Source organism: Bombina bombina, chromosome 1 (assembly GCF_027579735.1).
Source record: "Bombina bombina isolate aBomBom1 chromosome 1, aBomBom1.pri, whole genome shotgun sequence".
Taxonomy (NCBI): Eukaryota; Metazoa; Chordata; class Amphibia; order Anura; family Bombinatoridae; genus Bombina; species Bombina bombina.
Genome location: NC_069499.1, coordinates 516,401,617 through 516,414,701, shown reverse-complemented (window position 1 = coordinate 516,414,701; position 13,085 = coordinate 516,401,617). Strand labels below are relative to the sequence as shown.

Genomic DNA, 13,085 nt, shown 5'->3' with positions numbered 1-13,085 from the left:
CGCTCGTTCGGTTAGAGCGAAAATGAAAAACAGTTCACTTTCAACTCATAATAAGAGCATAACCCACAAAAATCTTACTTCTAGCGCAATTAATGCTCGAGCGGGAGCGTTAATTAGCGTGTCACTTGTAATCTGGTCCTTAAAGTGCAAATACCTCCCTTAAAATTATGCAACTTTTGTTTAAAGAGTGAGTGAACCTTTTTTATCTTCTCTGTGCACTAGTAAAATATTTTGACCACTTCAAAAACAATGCTGCTTTAATGAAAACTCCTTCTTGCCAGATTATTTGAAATATGTTCATTTTGTAAACATAGTATTATCTGCGTGTTCATTTATATTAATCTGATTAATATAGTTGGCTTGTAAATAAAGTAATGATACATTTATTTATTTATTTTTTCAGGGTGTTGGTTTATCAGTCCATGGAGATTTCAGAGTGTCTTCTGAGAAGACCTTATTTGCGATGCCAGAGACTGGAATAGGTACGAATAATAGCACTATACCCACAGGAATAACCTAAACTACCTTACTAGCAAGTAAGACATCTGCAGTGACAGGACATCAGTCTCTAGTTTTAAATATATATTAAGAGTACTGTAGTTAATCAGTGTTTTGTATTGGCTTTCATTAAAGGGACAGTCTACTCCAAAAATATTGTTGTTTTTAAAGATAGATAATCGCTTTATTACCCATTCCCCAGCATTGCATAATCAATACGGTTATATTAATATACTTTATACCTCTGTGATTACCTTGTATCTAAGCCTCTGCAGACTGCCCCTTATATCAGTTCTTTTGACAGACTTTCATATTAGCCAATCTGTGCTCACTCATATATAACTCCCTGGGAGTGAGCACAATGCTATCTATATGGCACACATGAACTAACGCCCTCCAACTGTGAAAAACTGTCAAAATGCACTGGGATAAAAGGCGGCCTTTAATGCCTTCGAATTTGGCATATGATCTACCTAGGTTTAGTTTTCAAGAAGTAATACAAAGAGAACAAAGAAAATTTGATGATAAAAGTAAATGGGAAAGTTGTTTAAAATTGCATGCCCTATCTGAATCATGTTAGTTTAATTTTGACTAGACTGTCCCTTTAAATAGAAATACATTTCTTTGTAAAAAACTTTTCAATTTACTACTTAACGCAGAAGACAGGGACACAGTGTGATACCTTTTATCTTTATAGAATCAAGGGTTAACATCCCTAGTATAGGGGTTATTGAACGGGAGGGGGGGTTATACATAATATTGTTTATTGTTTTATTGCTGCAATATGTGTGAGATGAGGCTCTGGCAATTGGTGAACCTAGTTTAATTCCGGGAGTATTTGCTCGGCAGTTTTGGTCCGTTTTTTCCCTAGTGCAGGGGCTTTCCTGTGAGGCATTCCTACTGACCGGGTGTGGGATTGAACGCTTAGTCTTGGCCAAGAGAGGGTTTTCTGAGAGAGTGATTGATACTCTTGTTCAGCCCAGGAAGCCGGTCACTCGTCGCCTCTATCATAAAGTGTGGAGTACTTACTTTTCCTGGTGTGAGAAGCATGGATATCCTTGGCATAAGGTTAAGGTATCAAGGATTCTGTCTTTTCTCCAGGATGGACTGGAGAAGGGGCTTGCCGTCAGTTCCTTGAAGGGACAGATTTCGGCATTATCTGTTCTGTTGCACAAGAGGCTCGCTGAGCTTCCTGATATTCAGTCTTTTGTTCAGGCTCTGTCTAGGATCAGGCCTGTTTTTAGACAATCCCTGGAGTTTGAAGTTTGTTCTGAAGGTGTTGCAGAGGGTTCATTTTTAACATATGTACTCTGTTGACATTAAGATTCTTTCTTGGTAGGTTCTATTTCTGTTGGCTATTGCATCGGCTTGCAGAGTATCTGAGTTGGCGGACTTGCATTGTGAGCCTCCTTATCTGTTTTTTCACGCTGATAAGGCTGTTCTTCGCACTGGTTTGGGATTTCTTCCCAAGGTTGTGTCCAACCGTAACATCAATCAGAAAATTGTTGTTCCTTCCTTGTGTCCTAACCCCTCTTCTTCTAAGGAGAGGTTACTTCATAATTTGGATGTGGTTCGAGCTTTGAAGTTCTATCTTCAGGCTACGAAGGATTTCAGATGGACTACGTCTCTCTTTGTGGTGTATTCAGGGAAGCGCAAGGGGCAGAGAGCCTCTGCAACTTCCTTGTTCTTTTGGTTGATGAGCATGATTTGCTTGGCCTACGAGACAGCGGGAGATAAGCCTCCTCAGAGGTTAATGGCTCATTCAACTAGAGCTGTGGCTTCTTCTTGGGCCTTCAAGAATGAAGCCTCTATGGAGCAGATTTGTAAGGTGGCTACCTGGTCCTCCTTACATACTTTTACAAAGTTTTACAAATTTGATGTTTTTGCTTCGACGGAAGCAGTTTTTGGGAGAAAGGTTTTACAGGCTGTGGTGCCTAGAGATTGGGTATTTGTTCCCACAAGTAATGAATGAAGCCATGGACTCTCCTCCCCTTTAGATGGAAATTTTAAATTTTGCTTACCTGATAATTTCATTTCCATCGTGGGGAGGAGAGTCCACGGCTTCCGCCCGTTGCTCCGGTGGGTGGACCTAAATTTAGTTTGTTCTTCTGGCACCATTTATACCCTGATATTTCTCCTACTGTTCCTTGTTCCCTCGGCAGAATGATTGGGGGATGAGGGGAGCGGGGGAGGTATTTAAGCCTTTGGCTGGAGTGTCTTTGCATCCTCCTGGTGGCCAGGTTCTTATTTCCCACAAGCAATGAATGAAGCCGTGGACTCTCCTCCCCTTTAGATGGAAATGAAATTATCAGGTAAGCATAATTTATATTTTTTTAAAGGTATAGTCTACTTGAACATTTTTATTGTTTAAAAGATAGAAAATCGGGGGACGTGTCCTGATAGCGGCCATGATGGGATGAAAAAATGGAAGCTCCCAATGCCTTAAGGGATAATCTGCTAATTTTCTATACCATGGCTGTAAATCTACTATTATAACAATGTGATACTGCTTCTAGGGGTGTCGCTGCATTCACTGATACCAATATCACAGAAATCATCCCAGCTGGAGCTACTTTGGACAGTTAGAGAGGCGAGGTGACGGCCTAGTAATTTTGGCACTAATACCCCCTCCCGATCTGAGCTGTTTTTCTCAACTGCATATGCATAATGGAGGAGAACTATGAGACTTTGCACTTACTGCTTATAAATATTGCTCACAAGATGGACATTCAATTTAACGCACTCACTGAGGCTTTAAAGTACAGCCCCAAGACAACGGAAGTCAAGTTACCCGCTAACTCGAGATCTGCTACTGATCCCCTATTTGCGGGTCAATTAGAATTATTGCAATCCGTGATACCGCTGGAAGAGAAGTCAGGAACGTACCTAGACCTCACTACAAGGTATGGGAGCATGGATAAGACACCATCTTCGGCCGGATCATTCTCTCCAGGCAAAGCTGAGAAGAAACCTGTGGTTCTTACCTTGAGTTGTAGGGAGGAGCGGCGCACCGCTGAGCGGATCTCTGCATTAACACATCTCAGCCCGTTTCTGCACCCAGATGGGGAAATACATTTGCTGTCTCTGGCCTCGCATTGGGGAGATGCAGCTGGTTGCTGTGACCAGGTTTCGGAATCGCTGCACCTCTGGCTGGCAGTTCACTCCATAATCCCATCCGGAACCGCACTTAGCTTCTCAAATCGTAGGCTACGCTCAGTCCTAATCAACTTGCAGGACTTTCAACACAGAGTTCCCGGCGAACTTAGATCGGGAATTGGCTGACTATGGTGTTACCTAAGACCCCAGTACATTCCAGTGTTATGCTGACGGCGTTATTTAGATTTTGTATATTCTGCAGGTTTGACGTTAATTGAGTTTTAGTTTGTGGTTTTATATGTTATACTTTATTTTGCATCACATGCATACCTATATTTCACCGCCTCAGTGCAACCCCTCAAGACTCCAGAATGGCCTACACTGTATCTTAGGTCTCTTATGTTTAATCAAAGCTCAAGAAGGCAGATAATTCCCTTGCTGGGATCTCCCAATACATTAGGACTGTGAATTCCTTCAATACTTAGTTTAACCCCTGCAGCTCTTCATCTTCAGCCTCCTAACACTACATAGTTTTATTGCACTGGTCATCCTAATTCCCTAAAACATTATTATACTACTGCTAACTGTTATGTTGTATTGATTCTTGTATATTGAAGTGTGAGCTTTCAAAACCTTTAGGAATACTGCTGTAGCTTCGTGCATATTTTTGCTAAAAGTCTTATAATTCTACTGTATGGGCTGATGTGACTACGAAAGAGCAGAGCTTTGCTTATACATTTATTTACATGTATATAACTGCTGTTAGTTGATTGTGTTCTATATTCTCCGTTCCTCCCCTTAGTATATCAGAGGTCCAAACTACGCAAAGCATTGTAACTATATTACCTCTCATTCTTATTTACTATATACTATGGCCCCAATTTCTCAAAGTCTGGCGGACCTGATCCGACAGTGCGGATCAGGTCCGCCAGACCTCGCTGAATACGGAGAGCAATACGCTCTCCATATTCAGCATTGCACCGGAGCTTGATAAATATGCCCCTATATATTTAATTGATTGACTTATATCATTTCTATATTCCTATATTTTATTATTGCTTTTGGGATTTAGATCCCCTATACACCATGGCGGATACATAACAAAAATGAGAGATTTCATGTTTATTACCCGTCTATAGAATCACTTTCAGGTTTTTGTTGGGTATGGGTATCTTAATTTATCCCTTTAAGCTTTAATACCCACATGTTCTCATAATCTTTGTTCTAATTTTTATGCCTCAGGCAATAACTTAGGGTATTACACATTGTAAATCCATATCATACGGTTAGAATAATGGAGAGTTGTCTTTGTACATTTTGACAACCCTTTGCCCACCCCATCGAGTTTATAATGAGTCCAATAAAGATTCTACTAATCCACATCATAATAACACCACTGTACCCATAAAACACTCGGACACGTCCCCTTTCTAGTAACTACCATTCACCATTCACTTACCACTTCACCTGACCCGTTAGAGGTCAGTAATGTAGTTACCTCATTTCTCTCTCCCTTAAGAAAAAAAAGAGGTTCCATTTAAATGTACTGCATCTCATCATTGACGCTGGATTGCATACTCTCGCATGTTTCATCTTAATGTGTATGTATAATTTGCAGGCTATTCTCTGTACGCTGCAACTTTTGAAACAAGGCAACATTTTGATTTGATGATATTCTGTATACTTATACATTTGTTGGCATTATATGAAAACCTCAATAAAAAATGTTATTAAAAAAAAAAAAAAGATAGATAGATAATCCCTTTATTACCCATTCCCCGGTTTTGCATTTTTCATTAGTCTGGTACTAGGCCCCAAGGCAGAACATGCTGCGATCTGAGATGTCTGCAGAAACAAAATGGGACACATGCAGGAACTGTTAGTGCTTTTGCTTGGCAGCACAGCTCCACATTAGGCTGTTCTCTTCCAATATCGCTGTACTCAAATAATCTGGGGAAACCCCCAGAAAAAGGCGGTGCACAACTGAAGAAGCAAGTGTGTGTATATGTGAAATAAATATATAATCTTCACTAAAAGTATTTTTGTAAAGTGCACGTATGTATATGTGGTAATTGAAAAAATTAAGGAACATTCTGTGGGAATTTCTGCAAAACAAAATAAAAATTCATTGAACTAAGTGAAAGATAATAAAAAACGTGCAGAAAAAAACTATTAAAGTGCTATTAGTTACATAAATACATAAAAAGTGTCGGACAGTTCATACAACTTGTGTCCGCGAGGAATTTGCAGACTTCAGCTGGAGTGTATGGTCCTTAAGGCAGCTCTGCTTTGGAAAACAATGTAAGTTCACCTCTGAATCAAAGAAAAAAGGGGCGCCTCATAGTGAACTCCGTGTGAAATATGGAGGAAGGGTAATAGAATATAACTCACAAGTTGAGATGGCACCTGTGTGAACAGAGTGCAAATAGGCAGGCTGACGCTTGCAGTTGTCGGCTTACTGGATACTCTCCAAGTATCTAAGCATGGCATGAACGGCTGCTTGCCTGATAAAACGACCACTGTTTGGGTCGAGAAACGCATTGCAACAATAAAGCCTTGTTTTTACATATCACTTCTCACGGAGGTGTCTGTATTGCTTGTACACAGGCTTCTGCCAACCTTGATTACCACCTGGCGACCCAGTGTTTGGACAGAGCTGATTATCACACACACAGACTGACTGGAAGTAGCCGCTCGTGCCATGCTTAGATACTTGGAAAGTATCCAGTAAGCTGACAACTGCGAGCGTCAGCCTGCCTTGTTTGCACTCTGCTCAAACAGGTGCCATCTCAAATAAAGAGTTATATTCTGTTACCCTTCCTCCATATTTCAGACAGAGTTCACTGTGAGACGCCCCTTTCTTCTTTGATTGATCACTGTACTCTTGCAGCAATGTGTAAGTTTTCCTTAGCTGTTTGAAGAGAGCAGTCAAATACTGAGCAGCGCTTCAAAGCAACAGCGCATCGATTGATGATTGGCTCTCAGGGATATATTTTAATGTTTTCATCTGCAGCTAATTTGCACTGCAATTTTCAGCTGCTGCAATATATTATAAAACTTTTTATTCACCAGTTAATCAACAATGCAATGAAGCTGGTGCTTTAGTGTAGTAAAACAGAATTCAATTTTAAAATGACCTGCACAAAATGTTTGACTAAAAATCTAATCGCAGAAAGTGAAAAACAGTTATGCCTCTGGGGTACTAGGGAACACAGCTGGCTGGGGTCTTGTTATTACAGGCTTGGGTGCGTCTTGATTAAAAAAAGGGAAAAAATGCTGTTAAAGATGATTGGCTGCCTGACCCTAATCAGTGGGCTCTCATCTAATGGACATTGTTTTAAGGTATTGATGTTTTTTTTTATTCTGTAGAGTATAGCAGGATAACACCCTTTTCCTTTTGAATACATTGTGTTTTAAAAGGACATCTTACCCATATGCTAAATCACTTGAAAGTGATGTTGCATAACAAATATCACCTAAACATCTTTGTGTAAAAAACAGCCAATCTGTTTCATCAGTTCTGAGTTCACACTGGAATTTCAATATATAACGTGGCATAATTTCAAAGTAAACTTCCTTAACCTGAGGCGGAAAATACAGTGCACATGCCGGATGCACACTTCCTTGCAAGCTCCAGGCCTAGCATTCTCATTGGATGTTTAAAGCACCTCTATAATGGGATGTGGCTACTGAGGAAATCTTAAGGTCAAATATCTTTTTACATAGAGATGATGTTGATGTGATATTTTCTAGTCCGCTTTTTACAGCTATGCTGCATTACTTTTAAGTCATTCAGTGTTTGGGTAACGAGTTTAAAGGGACATAAAACACCAAAAAATGATTTAGACAGAGCATACAGTTTTAAGCAACTTTCCAATTGACTTCTATTATCAAATAGTTTTCTTGTTATCTTTTATTGAATAGCAGGAAGGTAAGCTCAGGAGTGTGCACGTGTCTGCAGCACTATATGACAGCAGTTTTGCAACAGTGTTATACATTAGCAAGAGCGCTAGATGGCAGCACTGTTTCCTGTCATGTAGTGATTCAGACATGTGCACACTATCTACCCAGGTATCTCTTCAACAAAGAATTACATAAGAACTAAACAAATTTGATCATAGAAGTAAATTGGAAACTTTTTAAAAAAATTGTATTCTCTATCTGAAGCATGGAAGAAAAAAAAAAAAGGGTTTCATGTCCCTTTAATTCTCTTCAGCTGCATGTTCTTGATATAAGAAAACGTAAACCAGGTTGTTTTTTTAAGTGAACACCTTTTAACATGTTTATCTTTAAAAAAAACTAGTTGACATGTTTTTAAGAAACTGACATTTTATTTTTCAATTGTAAGCTAGTTTCAGATTATTATTGATGATATTTGATTACTTTATTCAGGTTCATTGCTCTCCACCGTGTTTCAGTATAACAAGCGCAGAGCAGAGCTGATATGGGCATGTTGAGTATATTGTTATCCGAGAGGCTTAGGGGAACAAAAAATAATTAGGTCACATCCAGCAGAGAGACACAGCTAGGACTGTAGTGTGGTATCTGAGAAAATCTGTCGTTTGTGTCTCTCTCGCGTTCTCTCTCTGTGCAATCCCTAAAGGTTTTCAGAACCAAACCAGGCAAAATGAGAATTCCTTGAACAGTCTGTCCTGAAGCTTAAAGGATTTCCGCGAATTAAAAGAAATCTGTTATTTCACAAAAACTATTATAGTGAGTTCAGTTTCACAGTATACATAAAACAAAATGGCAACTTAATGTTGTACGATACAAAGACGGTACTCAATGTTTATGACTAAAACAAGGCTGGTTAAGCAAATAGTAACCAGGGGTTATTGTCACTTAAAGGAAATCTATATACATTTTGTTATTTATGGATAAAATATATAAGGAATTAATCACTGCATTGCAACAATCTGCATATAAAATAAATTATTTTCAAAGTTATTAAACACACATTTTATAAATTAAATTTACAGTCTTTTTTTTCTTCTTCAAATCAAGAGAATGGGGCATTTCTTATTTTCAGTCTTGGGTTAAATCCAGTGCATTTGAAGGATGCTGGCATACAGCAGCGTGGGAATACAGGCTTGGTTGGGATAGTTTACATAGTATCCATTTGCAAGAAAATAGCTTCAGAACTGTGATGAAAGGCAAATAGAATAACAACCAGTGGACTTAGTCTTTATCTAATTTATTATATCAAGTATATCCATATTATCAACTGGACTTTTTAATCTATTGCTTCTAAAAGAATAATAACCTCTAGAATTTCTTGAGATTTCCCATTCTGTTAAATTTGGCACAACTCGTTTTCTTCTTTTCTAGTTTTGTAATCTTTAATTGTGTTGCCTGAACAGTCAACTTGATTAGTTGATGAGTGTTTTTGTACAGCAGAAATTGCATGTTGTTTTTTTTAAGACCTAGTGGTAAGTTCTCACACACCTGCTATAAAGGTTTACTTTAATTGTCCGATGAATTGTATATTAAAGAATGCTTAGAAAGGCAACTTCTCTCCCACAGTTTTACACAACTGATTTCTTGTCAGCATAGGGTAAAACAGTTCAGTACACCCTCAATGAACTTGCTTTCTGCCCATGCAAATTTTTCTTTTTTCAAATAACCCCCACTCTAAATATGCCTAGTGATATATTTAGTATTTGTTCAGTACATGCCCTTGCTTTGTGGCGTAGTAGTAAACATTGAATAATACTGACTGTTCAGCACCCACTAATATTAGTTAAAATGTGGTGCATGCTTTAGGGTAGTTGTTGCACTCCCCTGAAAACAATTCAGTGTAGCAATATAGCAGCACCAAAGTTTCATTGTATCCACATCTTGTTTATTGGAACATGCCAAAAGAAAGACACAACGTTTCGGTTAAAGAACCTTAATCATGTGTTAAACAAACTTATGTTACATAATCCTGTCACAAACTCTACGGCTAGATTCGCCTATATAAATTGTATCTAATTAAATTAATCTAGCCGTAGAGTTCGTGACAAGATCATAGAACATAAGTCCAATATTAGACTAAAGAACACAGAGGCACCTGTATCTAATCATTTTATAGAGACAGGTCATAGCATTTTACAACTCAGATTTCAAATAATTGACCATTTACGGAGACCAAGGAGAGGAGGTAACAGAATTAAGTTATTAAAGAGTAGAGAGACCTTTTGGATCCATACACTGCAATCGTTAACACCTTTAGGTATGAAAAAAGACATAAATTGGAATCCATTATTGTAATGAATGCCATTAATCTGGTGTCTAGGGTAAAGCACTCAATGACATATTGATATGTACTCATACTATATTTATATTTTGACTATTTGAGGCTGACTAATACTGTGTTAACAATTGTGCAAGTATCTATAACTATATTCATAAGATGGTAAGTTACAGTATATGTTCTGCTTATGTTCTGCTTTTGGATCAGTTTTTAATATTATAACTACTCGATTAAGCTTTGAGATGTATTTATACGTAATTGAGAAGTAAAGGGTTAACACTATGAATGAATAGCTCCGCCCATGTATGGCCTATAAGAGGGTGGTTTGAATTAAAACTTTGGTGCTGCTTTATTGCTACATTGAGTAGGTGTAAGCATTCCCAGATGCCTTTAAGTGCACCTCCTATTTCTATCCATTTCCTTTATGCCAGTGTTAAAATGTAGTGAATAAAGCTACATTTCATTCTCAAGGATTTGGAGTGTTGTCCCTGTCAGCTAATAGAACTGTGACAGTTGTAAAGTCATATTGCTCACTAGTTGACAGGTTATACATAAACATTTACTTCATGTTAGTTTTAACTTAAAGGGACTTTAAACACAAACTGTAAGCTACATGATAATATACCTTCATAACTTAGAAGAATTTTGCTTTGAATATTGCAGCTTTATTTTGTCAAATGAGCATATTTTTTATTTATTTTTTATTTTCACTGATTTTCCTGTCCCCAGAACAAAATAACCGTTGCTAATCAATCACAACTAATACACAGAAATAGAACGAACTCTGTTTGCACATGTGCAGTTAAGGAAAGAGACTAGGTTCTCTTTTGAATAAAAAAACATGAGAGATTGCTGGTTGAGAACAAAAATATGACCATGACCCTTCTTTCATCCTTATGCAGTATAGACAGAATAATAAACAGCCATTTTCTTCAAGATGTAAAAGTATTTTTTTTTTATGTGTTTATTGCTTAATATATTTACTTAAAATGTGACATTTTTCTCAAACACCGTGTCCTTTCTAAATTTTCCTTTTAGAAAAAGCAACAACTATTTCCCTCCATATTTCTTTAAATAAATGAATATCTCCAATCCTATCTTTTTATTTCTTTTAACCCAGGACTTTTCCCTGATGTTGGAGGAGGCTATTTCTTACCGCGTCTTCCAGGAAAAATTGGTTTATATATTGCTCTTACTGGATACAGGTTAAAGGGAAGAGATGTACAGAAAGCAGGGATTGCCACCCACTTTGTGAATACTGATAAGGTATAACTACAATTAACCTTTCTATTAAACAATAAATTATTTTGGTCTTATTTATTTAAGTGTGCCACTCAATAGAATATATATTAATATAAACATTACTTATAGAATGTTTCATTCAACATATGAGTAAATAATAAATATAATAATTTTGTCATATCCTTTTTCACTTATTGAGCAGTTTTATAAAATGGATGATGTCTCCCAAAGTGCATTTTTTATATTTCTTTAATAAATGAGTTAAAAATAAATTGGGAAAGCAAGATTAAAACATATTACAGGTATTTATTTTTCTGTTTTGGTTGCTTTAAAGACAAACAGCAAGTTCTAGCTAGTTTTATTCTGCCTCTCTATATGCCATTTAAAAAAAAAACACATTTCAAATGGTCAGGAAAAGTGCAATAAAAATATATAACCTTAACTGAGTGTCTACAATGAGCATGGCCCCAACTGGATGTGTGTGTGTCTGTGTTTGGTACAGTGGAAAGTTTAAAAGAGGAAAGTGCCTAATATATTTGTTTAGTTCAATGTATTTTAATATGCATTATATTTCAGTTGCTAATTTGTCTTAAAACTAGTATTACAGTTAAAGGGACAGTCAAAATGAAGTCAAAATGAAATTGTAAACAACTTTTTAATGTACTTCTATTATTAACATTGTTGCAAACATTTCTACCATAGAATGCTAAAGACTGTGCACACTCCTGAACTCCTATAAGCCTATCTAGGTTTACTCTTCACAAATGATACCAGGAGAACAAAGTAAATTTGATAATAGAAGTAAATTGGAACATTATTTCAAATGGCATGCTCTATCTATACCGTGACAATTTAATTTTCTCTTTACTTTCTCTTTAAGATACGGATCACTGAGATGTACAGTATTGTGCAAAAGTCTTCGGCCACAATCAGATTTGTTGTTTTAGCAATGGTATAATGACCATATATAATTATTTTTCAGTCTCTTTATTAGAATACAACAAGAAAATAAAGTGGCTATTGAAAAGAATCACCCCCCTTGAAAATAATCACATTTTGTTGCTTTGCAGCCTGAAATACAGACAGACACATTTTTTGTTTATCCAGTTGTAATTACTCAGTGCAACTTACACATTGAAGTGAAAGATATAACAACAACATGTCAGACAAAATTAAAGACAATTAAAAAACAGAATCACTGAGTTGTAAAAAGGATCACCCCCTCCTAAAATTACTTGTAAACTCAATCAGGTGTAGCTAATCACCTTCTCAATGGCACACACAAACTTTATTTAGGTTGCGGTGGGGTCCGGAAGCGGCGGGATAGGGGTTAATAACTTTATTTAGGTTGAGTCGGGGTCCGGGAGCGGCGGGATAGAGGTCAATAACTTTATTTAGGTTGCGGCGGGGTCTGGGAGCAGCGGGATAGGGGTTAAACATTTTAGTATAGTGGCGACGTTTAGTGACAGGGTATAACTAAAGTTGGTAAAAAGCCGAATAGGCCTGAGATCGATGACTGTTAGTTAACAACAGTCCGATGCTCATCACCCCGTACTTGGTGCACGTATTTTTGCCGTCTTTTTTTTATAAATATGGAGAGCGTATTCAGGTCCGCGGTGGCGATGTTAGGCGAGCGTATTGGTGCCGGCGAATGCAGCATAGTTGAGACTTTGATTAATATCCCCCATGGTATGAGTTTAATTCATTGGAAGCTTGCTAAGAAGACAAACTTTCAATCACATCATTCCATTCGAAATGCCAAAGATCACAAAATTTAAAAGCCATAAAATCATACTTTTGCATCAGCAAGGCCACTCTCAAAGGGAAATCAGCAAACTGGATACTCAAGATGTGGTATTCAAGCTGTTATAAATAAATTTTAAGAATCAGGAGAGGTCAAGGACAAAAGAACTTTCAAAGTCTAATGAGAAGTTTCTCAGAGTTTCTTCTTTGAGAGACCGTAAGAAGTCCAGCAAGGACCTGACTCAGCATCTGGCAGCTTCATTGGGATGCT

The 13,085-nt window shown here is 37.4% G+C and overlaps 1 protein-coding gene across 1 annotated transcript in view; it reads left to right on the top strand.

Moving 5' to 3' along the window:
* Positions 1-13,085, top strand: part of HIBCH (3-hydroxyisobutyryl-CoA hydrolase) — a gene marked incomplete in the record, with an annotated part of 371,527 nt that overhangs the window by 148,951 nt on the left and 209,491 nt on the right. Inside the window, 2 exon segments of the mRNA XM_053698615.1 lie at positions 404-482; positions 10,950-11,095. Coding sequence (XP_053554590.1) covers positions 404-482; positions 10,950-11,095 — 225 coding nt within the window.